Source organism: Tenrec ecaudatus, chromosome 15 (assembly GCF_050624435.1).
Source record: "Tenrec ecaudatus isolate mTenEca1 chromosome 15, mTenEca1.hap1, whole genome shotgun sequence".
Lineage (NCBI taxonomy): Eukaryota > Metazoa > Chordata > Mammalia > Afrosoricida > Tenrecidae > Tenrec > Tenrec ecaudatus.
The window spans coordinates 66,396,951-66,413,595 of record NC_134544.1 but is presented as its reverse complement, the minus strand read 5'-3'; the positions used below and the strand labels follow the sequence as shown (position 1 = coordinate 66,413,595).

At 38.4% G+C, this 16,645-nt stretch overlaps 1 protein-coding gene across 2 annotated transcripts in view; it reads left to right on the top strand.

The window, feature by feature from the left end:
* AFG3L2 (AFG3 like matrix AAA peptidase subunit 2) overlaps positions 1–16,645 on the top strand; it is a 73,514-nt gene that overhangs the window by 34,023 nt on the left and 22,846 nt on the right. For both annotated transcript variants that reach the window (XM_075532579.1, XM_075532578.1), the window contains exons 8-10: positions 4,106–4,379; positions 7,498–7,635; positions 15,709–15,862. In XM_075532579.1, the coding sequence (XP_075388694.1) occupies positions 4,106–4,379; positions 7,498–7,635; positions 15,709–15,862 (566 nt within the window). The remainder of the gene's footprint in view (positions 1–4,105; positions 4,380–7,497; positions 7,636–15,708; positions 15,863–16,645) is intronic.

The following is a 16,645-nucleotide window of genomic DNA, read 5'->3' as shown; positions in this document are numbered from 1 at the left end:
GCATGTGTATATGTAAATTATATATATGTGGATGGGGAAATAGATCTATGCATATATTTATAGGTTTACTATTAAGGTAATAGGTGGACTCCCTCAATACAAGAATACTTTGTTCTAGTAAACTGGCATTCATGATGCTCACCATCCCAACACGGTTGCTGAAGACAAAGCAGTTACACAAGCAAATGTGGTAAAGAAAGCTGATGGTGCCCAGTTATCAAAAGATACAGCATCTAGGGTCTTAAAGACTTGAAGGTAAACAAGCGGCCATCTAGCTCTGAAGCAATAAAGCCCACATGGAAGAAGCACACCAGCATGTGTGATCACAAGATGTTGAACGTATCAGTTATCAGGCTTCAAAGAACAAAAAAATCACACTTTCCTGATATGATCCCTGGAGACAAATGGATGCATAAGCAAATGTGAAGAAAGTTGATGGTGCCCAGCTATCAAAAGATATAGCATCTGGGGTCTTAAAGACTTGAAGATAAAACAAGCAGCCATCTAACTCAGAAGCAACAAAGCCCACATGGAAGAAGCACACTAGTCTGTGTGATCACAAGGTGTAAAAGGGATCAGGTATCAGGCATCAAAGAACAAAAAATGAAATCATTGTGAATGAGGGGGAGTGCAAATTGGGGACCCAAGACCCATTTGTAGGCAACTGGACATCCCCTTACAGAAGGATCGCAGAGAGGAGATGGGGCAATCAGGATATAATTAGCAATGATGAACATACAAGTTTCTTCTAGTTCTTAAATACTTCCTCCTCACCCCCACCCAGTGTCATGATTCCAATTCTACCTTACAAATTCAGCTAGACCAGAGGATGTACACTGGTACAGATAGGAACTGGAAACACAGGGAATCCAGAACAGATGAAACCTTGGGGACCAGTGGTGAGAGTGGCAATACTAGGAGGGTGGGGTGGAAAGGGGAAACCGATTACAAGGATCTACATATAGCCTCCTCCCTGGGGAATGAACAGCAAAAGTGGGTGAAAGGAGACGTCAGACAGTGCAAGATGTGACAAATTAATAATTCATAAATTATCAAGGGTTCATAAGGGAGGGGGATGGGAGGGGAAAATAAATGAGCTGATACCAAGGGCTCAAGTAGAAAGCAAATATTTTGAGAATGATGACAACAAATATACAAATGTGCTTGGCACAATGTATGTATGCATAGATTGTGATAAGAGTTGTACGAACCCCAAATGAAATTATTAAACTTTTTAGAAAAAATAAAAATTTTATTTTCATCCGATTTTTTTTTTTTTTTTTTTTGGCCAAAGCTGAAGTTTCATTTGGGATGATCGGATTGTTTCAGGCAAATCTAGGCATATTGCATTTGGTCCTTGCCGTTAAAAATTTAACTCATGTAAGATGGCAACAAGTAAGCTATGTTCTGGGCTTTACTTTTATCACTGAAAGTGCTTTCTGATTAAAAAGCATTTTGAGTTCATCACAAAGCTTAAAAACACGTTAGAAAACTTTTCCTCTCAACAACCATCTCACTTCAGTATGAAATAGCAGAGCATTATTAAGTACATCCAACTCATTGCACAGTTGCAAAACATTCAGCTGTTTAAAGTGCTCACCTTTACAAAATTGACAAAACTTATGATGCTTTTCATTACTTGTAACTCTTTTGGCAGCATCTTCATTGCTAATATTTGCCAATTAATCGTACAGTGAGTTCCGATGACTTGGTGACTCATACAGTACCAAACATTGAAATCCAGATCAACATCCTAGTATAGCTGGAGCACCATCTGTAAACACCACAAACCTTGTGCCAAGAGATCTTATGCTCTTTCAGAAATGAACCAACTGTGTCAAATACATCACGTGCAGTACTTGTTGTTTCAAGAGATTTGCCAAAAAGAAACTAATCTTTTAAGTCGCCATCATCAGTATACCTCACGTAAACCAGTAACTGAACATTTGGCAATGTCTGTAGATTCATCCAACTGCATGCTAAATATTGGAAATAGAGCAGATTTCATTTTCCTGGATTGCCTGATCAAGAATATCAGCAGACATGTCATCTATTCTTTTCTGTGGACAGTGTCGTTAGATAAGGAAATTGCAGTCAGTTTCATAAATTCATCTCTGAGCATAACTCGAACAATGTCATTGGCCCCTGGCCACAGCAAATCCTCAGCAATGCTGTGAGGTTTCACAGCTCTGACGATTCTGAGTGCCACCAAATATGAAGCTTCAACGGCTGCTATGTTTTGTTTGTGGTACTTGCCACCAGTGTCAAGCCTGGCTTTCTTGAGTCCATCAGCTTTGCTTATAAAATAGTTGGTATCCTTGCTAGCAAAGCTCGGATGCTTGCTATCAAAATGGCATTTTAAATTGTTCGACTTCATTGATTCGGCTGATATAACTTTCCCAACAAATAACACATTGTGGCTTCTCAATTCCTGCTGTAAGTGAGGTAAAACCATACTGTAAAAAATCCTCACTATATTTTCTTAAGGTTCTTCTCTACAAGATCCATTGTTATGGGATGGCTTGCTAATGAAAATAATATATGACAATAGCTTTAATAATACAAAAGATGATAGATTCCATAGTTTAGTCACTACAGTTCATTAAAGTTTTCCATGATTTTAACATGCCTGTAATTGTCATAGGGAGCAGTATTCACATCAACCACAGCTGAATACAAAAAGACTGATCAGCATCCAGATTAAGTTCCCATGGTACAGATACTTTTTTTCCAGTGGTTGATGAATTTATAGTACATGATTTTACCTTTGCCCAGTACTTATAATTCATGAAATGTCGTTTTACTTCCAATGCTTTTGCTTTCAACACAGCAGCTGCTTTCTACACCGTAGCTGCTCTCTACACTTGCGTGACTGGTCTGCATAAGTACATTATGGTGCCAAGCCTGTCATATAAACCTGTGTTTGTATGGGTTATATGTGATGGGGTTGGCAGGATGATGTCATCACGCTGGGTACTCGTGGGCATATCTGCATGTGAGTGGACCCGCCTGGAGACAGATAGAGGAAGGGTGTTTGGTTCCTAAGACCATTGGAAATATGTTTTCCAGTCGTCTTAGATGACTCCTGTGAAAGGGTTATTTGACCCCCAGAGGGGTTGCGGCCCACAGGTTGAGAACCGCTGCTGTAGAAGGACATCGTACTTGGTAAAGTGGAGGGGCAGTGAATAAGAGCATGTCCCTCAATAAGATGGATTGACAACAGTGGCTGCAGCAAAGGATGGCACAGAACTAGGCAGTGTTTTGTTTTGTTTTGTTGTACTTAGGGTTGTTGTGAGTTAGAACGGACTCTGCAGCACGTAACAACCACTTTCCTGCCCTGATAACATCAACAATATTGTTTATCTTCAGGTACTCCTTTTCCCATAGAGTTGTTAGTTTTTTATTATTCTCTTGTTCTCACATGCATTTCCTGCATTCCTTGAAAGTACGTAAGCACCGTTCTTCTGAATTCTCATTCCTAGAAATTCTAGGCTGTTTTTAATCGGTCCACTGCAGTGGGTGAGTTTCAGTTTTTTGTGATTGTTTTTCTGTGTTGTTTGGAAGTATTGCAGCTCACTGCAGTGTCCAGGGCATCATGGTGCACCTGTTAGTGGTATGTGCTGGGCTGTGTAGGGGTGGTGGAGTCTGTCAAGTGGTATGTGAAGTGGCGAGTGCTTTGGGTGGATGTATATAGATCTGTGGTAGTGTTGGCCTGCAGCCTGTGTCTGCCTTGAAGGTACTGGAATCTTAGGACAGTGGAGCTGTATGGAGGGAGGGAGGAAGATGGGGGAGGGGGAAACAGCTTCCCCAAATCCTGTTTTGATTGGGTATGCTTTGATATATGGTGATGTTGGCCTGCTACTTGTGTCTGTCTCAGAAGTCTGGGAATCCACAGACTCCAGCATATGTGTTCAGAACAGATTTTCGTTGATCTTTTGTGATTCTGCTTCAGTGACATAACACACTAAAAAATCCTTTGTGCCTCAAAGTATTAGAATGCTCATTTGTAAAAGTAGAATATATGTGCATTTACATCCCAACGGTTGTCAGAAATTATCTTTAAAATATTAACAATCTTAAAAATAATGTGTATTTTCCCCTTTAGTTCATTTCTGCTGAGCATGTTACCTACAGTTCTCATAATTGCATTTTTACTGTACACCATAAGAAGAGGGCCTGCTGGCCTTGGTCGAACAGGCCGCGGAATGGGTGGACTCTTCAGTGTTGGAGAAACCACTGCTAAAGTCTTGAAAGATGAAATAGATGTGAAATTTAAAGATGTAGCTGGTTGTGAAGAGGCCAAGTTAGAAATAATGGAATTTGTGAATTTCTTGAAAAACCCAAAGCAGTATCAAGACCTAGGAGCAAAAATTCCAAAGGTAAGAACTTTCACAATGTTTTAAATTTATTAGTGCAAAAGTCTTTTGAACTGTATCTAAAGTTTAATTACTTATTACAGATGACTCCCCTACCACCTGTTTCATAACCAACTAGTCTCTACTTAATTTAATATCTTTGCGGACTACTTATTTTGAGTATGTCTTCTGCCAGGTAGTTTGTAGATTTCTGAGAAGATTTGTGCTAGTCCCTCTTGCAAGCCATCCAGAATCTTTACCCTCTCTGTAGTCTGATTTAGATACCATGATATCTTGATTATATCACACACTATTGTCTTTCATTCAGTCACTCACTGCTCCAAGAGATTTCTGAAGACTACCTATCTGTGCTTTCACTGTTCACAGAACAAGGGATGCAATGGAGAAAAGATCATATAGAACTCACCAATTGTCACCTTCTCTTTCCTTCAGGCACAGATCCATAACCTACTCTGCTAGCCATGGGCCCATGCCCTCCTTCTATAGACAGAATAACAACTTGCTATTTCTTGTATGGCTTGGTTGTTAAATGAATGTATGAATTGAAAAATATTTGTCTTTTTAAAAATTTCACAGTTCAAATAATAGTAAAACTTGAAGTAAAGTTAAATGTTAATGAAGTTTACTTTAAGTCAATCCTTGTAGAAAGGAGTCATCATTTCCTTAATATTTAAATTTCATTTTTATGGGTAAAGTCACTTTATAATTTTTAAATTTACTCTTATATATGTTATACCTGTTTATATATTAAATAATTTTATACTGTTTCATCAAACATAATTTTTCTTTTTGACTAAGTTCTTCATGGGTCATTAGATTTTTTGCTTCATTTCTGAAAACTTTAAAAAGAAGAAAATTAAAAGTCTTAGAGTTTTATTAGGAAGCCTGGGGAAAATATCTTGAATTTCAGCTCTTCACATCCAGAATTTGTGGTAGTATATTTATGGAAAGTAGAGGACACTGTTTATGGCTAGTCACTTAATGGAAAATAAATCTAAAATCAAAGTAGAGTTAGATATAATGTTCAGTAATGCTAAAAATCACTAACCTATGTATGACAGTAGAAATGAGAGATTGACTTTATAAATAAATGGACTAAAAATAATTTTACATGAAATATTATTAATACATGTCAAAGAATTAAGCAAATTCGTGTAGTTGTGTCTCCTTGAATTATTTTAGTAAACAATGTCACATTTATGTAATATTAAACTAAAGAGCTGAGAAGCAACTCTAAAACCTGGATAAAATAAAAAGTAATCAAGATTTCACATTAAGATGAGGTACTCCCAAAAAAATATGGGGGAAAAAGCTCTGATGGACAGAGCTTTCATAGTACGTATTTCCCCTGCTTGGCAAGCATTGAGCAACTCCTTGAAGTAATGCAGCCAGTGGCATCCCTTGGGGAGGTTCTCTCTGGTCACAGTGAATTTTTTCATAAAAGCAGTTTCATTCAAACCTCATTTTTTTGTGATGACTTACTTAAGAGAACAGTGTCTGGTTGTGAAATTTTGTTTCCTGCTTGGGAAAAATGCCGCAGAAACTGTTGTGATGTTGAACACAGTTTACAAGGATAGTGCTACGGGGAAAATTTTTTTTCTTTTTTTTTAATCGTTTTATTAGGGGCTCATACAACTCTTATCACAATCCATGCATACATCAATTGTGTAAAGCACTTTTGCACATTCATTGCCCTCATTATTCTCAAAACATTTGCTCACCCCTTAAGCCCCCGACGTCAGGTCCTCATTTTTCCCCTCTCTACTCCCTCTCCCCTACCTCATAAACTTGATAATTTATAAATTATTATTTTGTCATATCTTGACCTTTCCGATGTCTCCCTTCACCCACTTTTCTGTTGTCCGTCCCCCGGGAGGAGGTCACATGTAGATTCTTGTGATCTGTTCACTCTGGGGAAAACTTTTACAAGGGATTTTCTCATTTCAAAAAGTTGAAATGTCCATTGATGATAAACCTTGTTTTAGATGTGCATCAACTTCCCAAACAAACGAAAATGTCAACAGAACTTGTGTACTTGTGCTTCAAAACTGACAACAGACTATGAAAGAGCTGTGGAAGTTATCTGGGTTATCTTGGAGCTCGGTTCAGTGAATTTTAATGGAAATTTGGGATTGAGAAGGGTCGCTGTGAAATTTGTACACAGGGTTCTGACTGACCAGGAAAAAGAGCATCGAGTGGAATCATGCAGTACTTTGAAAGAACAGCTCCAAAGTGACCCAGACCTTTTTTTCCAAGGTTATAATTGGTGACGAGACATGGTGCTATTCTTAAGACCCCAAATGCAGCCATGCATTAAGCCAGTGAAAAACGCCATTGTCACTTGACCCCAAAAAGCTTGTCAAGTAAAATCAAAGATCAAGATCATCCTCATTTGTTTGATATGTGGGGGATAGTGCATTTCAAGTTTGTTCCACTAGGTCAGACTGTTAATCAAGCTTTATATTTAGAGGTTCTTAAAAGAGTGCATAACAATGCGACAAAAAAAGGCTTGATTTGTGGCAGAAGGGAGTCTGGTTTTGCTACAGGAAAATGCACCTGCTCATGCAGCCATTTCAGTGCACCGATTTGGGGCAAAAAAACAGCATGTCTCTCTTGCCCCACATACCTGAGTCACCTGACGACGCTCCATGTGACTTCTTTTTGTTTTTGCAAATGAAGAGGGACATGAAAGGACAATAATAGGAGGACTTAGGTGAAGAAAAAAACAGGAAATGCTGTCAGCCATCCAAACAGATGAGTTTGAAAAATGTTTCCAAGTATTGAATTATAGATTTAACAAATGTATTAGGTGTATTGAAAGTGATACGGTTATTTTATAAAATAAATAAATACACAAATAAAAAAATAAAATTATTTTTTAAATTTTTTCCTAATAGTTTAAAAATGTTCTATATAGTTCAAATGTTTGAGAAATATGAAGATGCTTTGAAAAGTATGTGGGGGGGGGAAGATACAAAAAGTTTACACAAAATCTGTGAAGCCCCTCTAGTATATTTCAGTAAGATTTGTAGAGATATTAATATGTTGGAATTATTAGGGAATGTACAGTTTGCTATTCTGAAATTCTAATTAATGTCATTTCTCTTTTGTATATTTGAAGGGTGCCATTCTCACGGGTCCTCCAGGCACTGGGAAAACACTTTTAGCTAAAGCAACAGCAGGAGAAGCCAATGTCCCTTTCATCACAGTTAGTGGATCTGAGTTTTTGGAGATGTTTGTTGGTGTGGGTCCAGCTAGAGTAAGTCTTCTATTTTATTCTGGTTATGCATCTACCTCTATATCCTCCAAAGCCCTGTTTAACAGGTTGCTGCCTTGGGATCTTTCGATCCAAGCTGACTTCATGCTTTTTATTACTACCTACATGCCGCCACCTCTGCCATCCCTGTGGTCTTTTATATAGTGTAATTTTAATTTAGCTATTTCAAGAAATGGCTTTAATTTGTAGATTTTTAAAGTACAGATTTATTCAGATATAATTTCCATATGAGAGTGTATAATTCAATGGATTTTATTATAGTCACAGTTTTGTGCAACCATTACCATAGTCAACTCCGTCCTGCTAATGCCTGGAAAACCACTTTCTATGGATTTGTCTCTTGTGGACATCTCATGTAAATGAATCATACAATATATGGCTTCTTTGGGCCTTGGTAATGTAGTGAGGTATGCATTGGGCATAACGCAGTTAGCAAAGTGAGCAGTTCGAATCCCCCAGCCAGCTCCCCAGGAGAAAGATATGGCTTTCTATTCCTGTAAAGAATTACAGTTTTGGAAACCCACAGGGGCAGTTCTACCCTGTCCTTAAGGTCATTGTAAGTCGGAATTGACTCAAGGGTAGTGAGTCTGGTTTATGAGTCTTTCACTTAGTTCATATTGTAGTATGTGTTAGTATTTCATTCCACTTACTACCAAATAATATTCCACTGTATGGATATCACTTTTTATTTGTACGTTCTGTTGATGAACATTTGGGTTGCTTCTGCCTTTTGCCTATGGTGAATAATGCTTCTGTGAACATTGTTGTACAAGTTTTTCTGTGAACGTATGTTTTCATTTTTCCGGTGTATGTGTGTAGAAGTGGAATTTTGGGCTCATATTATAGTTATTTAGTTTTTTTGAAGACCTGCCAAACTCTTTTCGCAGTAAATGCATTTCCCATTCCCACCAGCAGGGTGTGTAGGTTTTAATTTTTTAATGCTCACCAATACATGCTATTTGGTGTTGAATGTTTTTCATTGTTGCTTGCGCTTTGATGTCCCATCTAAGACTATTGCCAAATCCAGTCATGAATATTTACCACTATGTTGTCTTCTGTTTTGTCCCTTAACATTTACATCTGTGATTCACTGTAAATTAACCTTTATATATGATGTGAGTTAAGGTTATAATTTCATTTTTTTTAATAATATGTTGTTTTGTGAATTTACCCAGAAATTTAGGTGCCTAATTCAACAATTTTTACAGAAATTCTTCAATGACATTGGTTAAATTGTTTACAATGTATGAATATTCTCATTATTTCTTCCCTGATTGTTCCAATTCCATTCATCTATCGACTATAATCCGACCCGAGGATCAGCCAAGGCCCCTGGTTTTACCACAAAAATTGCATTACAAATATGCTGGAAAACTCGGCTTATACACAAGTATATACGGTACTTTCCCTGACCACTTTGCCTGTCAGTTTATTGTATTATGGTAATGCATGTTGCCGTGTTTGCTGAAAGCTATGGTACTGGTATTTCAAATGCCAGCAGCATCACTCAAAGTGAACAGGCTTCAGTGGAGCTCCCAGACTAAGAACCTACTATGAAGAAGGAATATGCTTACATATATCTTCTGAGGAATTAGCCGCAGAAAGTCTTATGGACAGAATCAAAACATTGTCAGATACTAACAACTTCAGGAAAAGAAGCAGAAGATTGTCAGAGGTAGAGCCAGAAGGTGAGCTATGCAGATCAGAAGGCACTCAAAATGAAAGCAGCCTTGTCAAAGTAGAGTAGACCGTGATGCAGACGTAGAAAAGCCTGTGGAAGTAAAGCCTTTGGACCTCCAAATGAAGGTGGCACAACTGATGTGGCACAACTCAAAATGAGAAGAAACAGGTGCAAAAATATGCTAATAGATATTTGGAACTTGGAATATGACTTAAAAATTGGACATTGTCAAAATGGAATGAATAAAAATCAACATTCTAGGTTTTAGCGAGCTGAAATGGACTGGTATTGGCCATTTTAAATCAGAAGATCTTATGGTTCACTATGCTGCTAATGACAGTCAAGAGAAATGGTGCTGTGCTCAAATGGCTGCATTCATTGTCCAAAAGGACATTTCAAGACGTCTTTTAAATGCAGTACTCTCTCTGATAGGATATTTACCCACCTTAATGAAAAATCCAATCAATATAACTCTTGTTCAAATTTATTCACCAACCACAAAAGCTAGTGATGAAAATGTTGGAGGCTTCTACCAATGTCTGTACTCTAAACGTGATCAAACATGCAATTAAGATGCTTTGATAATTATTGTAAATTCTAATACAAAAGTTAGAAACAGAGGAAGGAGCAGTATTTGAAAATATGATACTGGTCCTAGAAATGAAGCTGGAGATCGCATGATAGAATGTTGCAAGACCAGTGACTTCTTCGTTAACAAATAAATTTTTTCCACCACAAAAGGAAGCTACAATGTAGTCTTTTCCAGAAAGAATACACAAAAATCAAATTGACTATATCTCTAGGAATAGAAAATGAAGTTCAATATCAGCAGCTAAGATCAGGCCAGGGGTTGACTATGGAACAGACCATTAATTGCTCATAAGTAAGTTCAGGTTGAAGCTAAAGAGAATTAAAACAAGTGTTTCAGAGCCAAAATATGACCTTGAGTCTTTCCCACCTGAATTGAGGACATCTCAACAGGTTTGGGGCATCAAGCCCTGATGACAGAAGACCTGATGAGCTGTGGCAGGACATCAGGAAAGCAAAGGGTTATTAAAAACATTAGAAAGAAGGAAAAGATTAAAGTGAATGTTGTCATAAGAGACACTGAAACTTGCTCTTAATCACAGAGTAGCTGAAACGTGGCAGAATTGATGAAGTCAAAGAGCTGAATAAAAAATTTCAAACAACTCTAGAAGACAAAGTCAAACATTATGTAGAAATGTGCAGTGACCTAGAAAAACAAAACACGTTCAGCATATCTTAAGCTTAAAGAATCCAAGAACACTGCAGGCCTTGAATTGCTGTATTGAAAGATTCAATGGGCAAATTATTGATATATGCAAGAGGCATCAAAAGAAGATGGAAAGAATACACAGTCACTGAACCAAAAGAACTGACCCAACATTCCACCATTGCAAGAGGCAGCATATGAGCGGGAACCAACGGTGCGGAAGGAAGAAGTGTAAGATGCTCTGAAAGCATTAGCCAAAAACAAGGCTCCAGGAATTGATGGAATACACATGGAAATGTTTGAACAAATTGTTGAAGCACTGGAAGCATTTACTCATTTATGCCAGGAAATTAGAAAGCAGCTACTTGTTCATCTGACTGGAGGAGATTCATATTTGTACCTATCCAAAGAAAGGTGACCTATGGAAATACTCAAAGTATTTCAAAATATCAGTAATATCACATGCAACTAAAAGTTTGCTGAAGAGTATCAAACAATGGTTGCAGCAATACATTGACAGGGAACTGCCAGAGGTTCAAGCCAGATTCAGAAGAGGAAATGGAACAAGGGCTATCGTTGCTGGTGTCAGATGTATCTTGGCTGGAAGCAGAGCATATTAAAAAAAAAAGACATTTGTGTTGTATTTACTGTTTGTTCTATTGACTATCTTAAGGCATTGACTGTGTGGACTATTACAAATATGCTTGAGAAGAATGGGACTTCCAGAACACTACATGGATCAAGAAACAGTTGTGTGAACAGAACAAGAACATCCTAGATGGTTTTAAATCAGGAAAAGTATGTTGAGGTTGTATGCTCACAATCTACTTACTCAATCTATATTATTGAGCATATCGTCAGAGAAGCTGTATTAGGTGAGGACGATTGGAGGAAGATTGATTAACTTATTAGCACCTGTGACTTGCAGCTGTCACAACCTTCCTTGCTGAAAGTGAGGAGGACTTGAAGCACTTGCTGACGAAGATCAAGGATTGCAGCCTTCAGTATGGATTACAACTCAGTGTAAAGAAAACCAAATCTGCATAACTGCATCCGTAGGTAGCGTCGTGATAAATGGAGAAAAGGTTGAAGTTGTCAAGGGATTTTTTCTTGCTTGGATCCACAATCAATGCTCACAGAAGCAGCAGTCAGGAGATCAAAATATGAGTTACATTAAGTAAATCTGCACAAGACCTCTTTAGAGTAATGAAAAGTAAGAATGTTAACTTTGAGGAATATGGTGTACCTGACAGAAGCCATTGTATAATCGATCACGTGGTATGCATATGAAAGTTGGACATTAAATAAGCAAGACTGAAGAAAAATTGGTGCATTTGGATTAAGGTGCTAGCTAAGAATATTGAAAACACCAGACACTACCAAAAGAACAAACAAATCTGTCTTGAAGGAAGTACAGCTAGAATGTTCCCTAGAGGTCAAGAGTGCAAGACCGTCTCATGTGCTTTGGGCGTGTTGTTAGGAAAAGCCAGTCTCTGGAGAAGGACATCATACTCGGTAGAGTACCAGGGCAACCAAAATGAGGAAGACCTTCGACAAGATGGATTGATAGAGTGGGGAGTGATGCATCGTTGGGCATAAACATAAGAGTAATCGTGAGGATGGTACAAATCTGGGCTTCATTTCATTTTGTTCTACAAGGGGTCACTATGAGTCAGAACCGGTTCAGTGGTACCTAACAACATCAACAAGATAACAGTTTCCCTGCCCAGTTATAGTCTCATCTTTTAAAATTATCACTGACTACAACTTTTTCCTTTCACAGGTGGCTCTTCACTTATTCTAATTCCATTTATAATATATGTGCCGCCGAAGCAAGCACGCTCCATTTATAATAGACTACTTCCTCTTTACCTCCCCGGTAGATGTTCCTGACAAGCTGGTAGAAAATCAGTTGTTGACTGTAGAGAAACACAAAAGTTTAGTTCTGTATTTTTAGTTTTTTCTCATTGCAATATTATAGTGTCTTAAGTAGCATCTTTTGAATTCAGGAAGTGTGAGTGTGAATTAATTTTGAATAAATGCTTAAGTTGCTTACTCCTTTATATTTTACCTGTATTTAAAATGTTGCTTTTTTCCCTGTCATTGAATTGCAGAGTATTATTACAGTTACTGTAGTGCATAGTATTACAATATCAAGATACAACTTGTAGCCAATAAGAAATCATTGTATTATAAATTGGCAGTGTTTTTTTGTTTTGTTTTTCTTTCTGGCATATAGTAATAATGGCTCTTACAATCAATACCATCTTTACTAATTGGCTAACCACAAGGTCAGCCACTTGAAAGAAAGCAGCAGCCGCACTCGGGTAGAAAGATGAGGCTTTCGACTCCTTTAAGATGTTACTGTCTCAGAAACACACAGGTACTTCGACCCTATCCTGTAGGGTTGCTATGTGTTGGAATCCACTCTGTGGCAGTGAGTTCGGGTTTTTGAGTTTAGACTGAAATAAAGTAGGTTAATTCATATGGGTTTTTCCAGGCAAATAAGTGTTAAGAAAGGAGAGCATGGAGGAGTTAATGTTTATAAGGATGGGCCAAATGCTTGAGTCTGAAAAAAAAAAAAAACCAAATGCTTGAGTCTGTAAGACGATGGTCAGAGGGGGTCATGGTCAGAGGGGCATGCTTTTCAGGCTGATTTGCTTAGAACAGACTTTGGTGGCAGTGGTGTACTAGAAGAGAGATAAAGATTGTAGAAGAAGTGGATGAAGGAGTTGGGAGAGCAAGAATCCCAAAAGCGTGGCAATCAAGAAGATAGGGAGTGGATCACAGAGAGGAACGTCACATTCTTAGAGGCAGGCTGCACTGAGGGAGTGGGACCAGACTGCTGCATTGAGCAGGGGAAAAGTACCTGCCAGCAGCAAGGCTTCAGGAGTAGGCGGTTTATTTCTCAACCTGATTATTTAGTGGTAGTAATTGGGGTGGTAGATTAAAACCCCTGCTATTTATTTGAGAGGGTTGCAGGTATATAGCCAAGTGTCATTTCTAATAAGAAATTGAAGAAATATTCTAATACAAGCTTGATGGATATTCAGTGATCAGACATCTGGAATGCAGAGAGGAACATGACATATTAGAGGTATGTTCAGAGTAGTGTAGGAATGAAAATCCAGAAACCCTAGCTTTAGGGATGCTGAGTTAGATGTGACTTGGTGGTGACTGACGTGAAAAGGGTAGTGAAGCCACAAAAACCTTGACTCGAAGTCTCTTAGAAGGGAGCAGAAGAGCCTGGCTTCATAAGTGATGAAGAGGTGCTCGAATAGATAATCCTTAAGTTTAACTGTGTTATTATTTTATTTTTTATGGATTACATTTTTCCAACAGCTTTACTGGGACATAATTTACATAGCAAACAATTCAATAGTTCAATTGTTTGATCATATCAAGGGGCATTGAACAGTCACCACCACATCACTCTTAGAGGACCCCCCCCCCCTTCCATTGGATAATCGCCTTTAACGTGAGTTGTGCAATCACAGTCAGTTCTAGTGCTTCCTCTCCCTTACCACTTCCATCATTTACTCCGGAAATCTCCTTTCCCAACCTCTGCCTTCCCGAGAACCCCTTGTGTCAGTCCTTCTCTTAGGTCCAGAAACCCAACAGAAAATAATTTTTTTTAAAAATCGTACTACAGTGGTAAGGCTAAAATCATAGTAGTATACAAATACAAATAATGCTTTAGACACCATGCCAAGACACAAATACAAATAATGCTTTAGAAGGAAAAGACCGCCATCAGCATTCAAAGGGGCAGGGAGGAAGTTTCTGTTGTGGGACAAGTAAGACAAACCTGACCCCAGTACAAATTCAGTGCATGTTTGTAGCGGGGTCAACTGCCCAAGTATTTAGGTCGATCAAGCAGATCACGATTGCATTGGTTTCTGCTTGATAGTCAGGCTGCTTGAGGTTCTTGCCTTAGGCTAGAATGGATCTGCCAGTGGCTCAGACTAAGTACTCTGGATTTTGGGCTCCCTTTGTCCTCCATTCCCTTCTGCAAATTGTGTTCAGAACTTTAGCTCTTCTATTTTCCTTCTCACCATACCTAAATATTGTAATTATCATCTTTGGACAGCACAGCTGGTGTGCTGCTTCCGTGTGGACTTAGTTGACTCCTCGCTTAGATGGCTGCTTGTTTGAATACAAGCCTTTAAGACTGCAGACACAATTCCGATTGATAGCAGGGGCACCATCTGCTTTATCCCACACTGTGCTGCCAGGACCCTTTTCTTCAGTGCTCTTTTCATGAAGGTGTGTACTGAGCAGGGCTATGATGGAAGAACTAACGTTTTTAATTAAGTTAGAGCTAATATTTAGTGGCAACCCCCAAACCATGCCTTCTGTGCACTTTTTTTAATTTACTCAACCTTGGGAGTTAATGCACATGTCATATCATTCCATGGTTCCGTCAAACATGAGAGTACAATTGCTTCCATAGTCAGTCTCCAAACGTATTTTTTCTTTCCTTCGCTTCTTTATATCACCTCTTCCTTCCCCCTAAACCACCCACTTGAAGCTGTGTTACTGGTTTCTATGTTTTCAGCAAGTGAGTCATTCTTGAGAGTGGTGGACTCAGCAGGGCAATAGGTGGCTGCTAAGACCTAATCATCAGCTCTGGATTACAGGGTGATACCGTTGCCCTCTTTGGGTGGGTGATGAGCCCTCTGACAAACCGTGTGGGTTTTGAGTAACTATTGCATAGATGTACTAGCCTGTTCTTAACTGCTTAGGCATAAGACATGCGCCTCGGGGTAGTTCACACTGTTAAACTGAATATGAAGTTTACAGCTCTGTTATATTGCCTTTTTGTAGGGCAAAAAGATATGCTATTGAATTTTGTGCTGTAATAATATCAGATATTGTTAATATTTATTACATATAGTTGTAGTTATAGGATTCTATAAATAACATTTGCTCACCTTCAGTTAACTTCAATAAGTCAGTCATTTGCTGCTACTTTATACTCATTATTTCACTCTTTACTCCCTCAAATATGTACCTTTACAGTGTATGCTACTAAGATTCCCTTCATCTGGGACAGGAACACTGATAGTCTATTTCTTACTTGAAGAATGAATGTTGCTCACTAGTCAAGCTTGACTCTAGTGTTTATACTTTTGTTAAGGTTCGAGACTTATTTGCCCTTGCTCGGAAGAATGCCCCCTGTATTCTTTTCATTGATGAAATAGATGCTGTGGGAAGGAAGAGAGGAAGAGGCAATTTTGGAGGGCAGAGTGAACAGGAAAATACACTCAACCAACTGCTTGTGGAAATGGATGGTGAATATTCAAGTCTTTTGTATTTTAAATGTTTTATATTGCTTTATATGTCCCTAAAACGACAGTCCTCATGCCACTGGTGAGTACGAAAGAAGAAAAGGCATACTCGAAAACAAAACCCTTTTCCAAGTCAGTGCTGCAGATTCGGTATTTTGATGCTAACCATAAGGTTGGTGTCCAAACCTAGCCAGCCAAACCGTAGGAAAATATTGATGATCTTCAAAACCCAATACACGCTTACTGTCAGTTGTAATTAACTCAGTGGCAGTGGGTTGGGTTTATTCAGTTTGTTGTTGGTACCATACCAATATAGATGACAGCAAAATATGAGGGGGTACAGAAAACAACACAAAATATTCTCTCCCCCCAAAAAGCTATGTATTTAAATTCTTTACAATAAAAGCTATATATTTAAATTTTTTTACAAAATAACCTTATCACCTTCAAAGTACTCTCCATTACACTTAATACATTAGTCAAATCTGTGATTCTATTCTTGGAAATATTTTTCAAAAATAATCTATATAGATAGCTGGCAGCATATCCCTCATTTTTTTCTTTACCTCTTCCATGTTGTCAAATTGCTCTCCTTTCATGTCCCTCTTCATTGATGGAAACAAAAAGTAGTGGCATGGAGCGAGGTTAGGTGAGTAAGATGCAGGGAGCAAGAGAGGCATGCTGTTTTTTGTCAAAAACTGGCACACAGCGATAGTTGTGTGAGCAGGTGCACTGTTGTGGTGGCAAAACCAGTCTCCTGTCTGCTGCAAATCAGGCCTTTTTGTC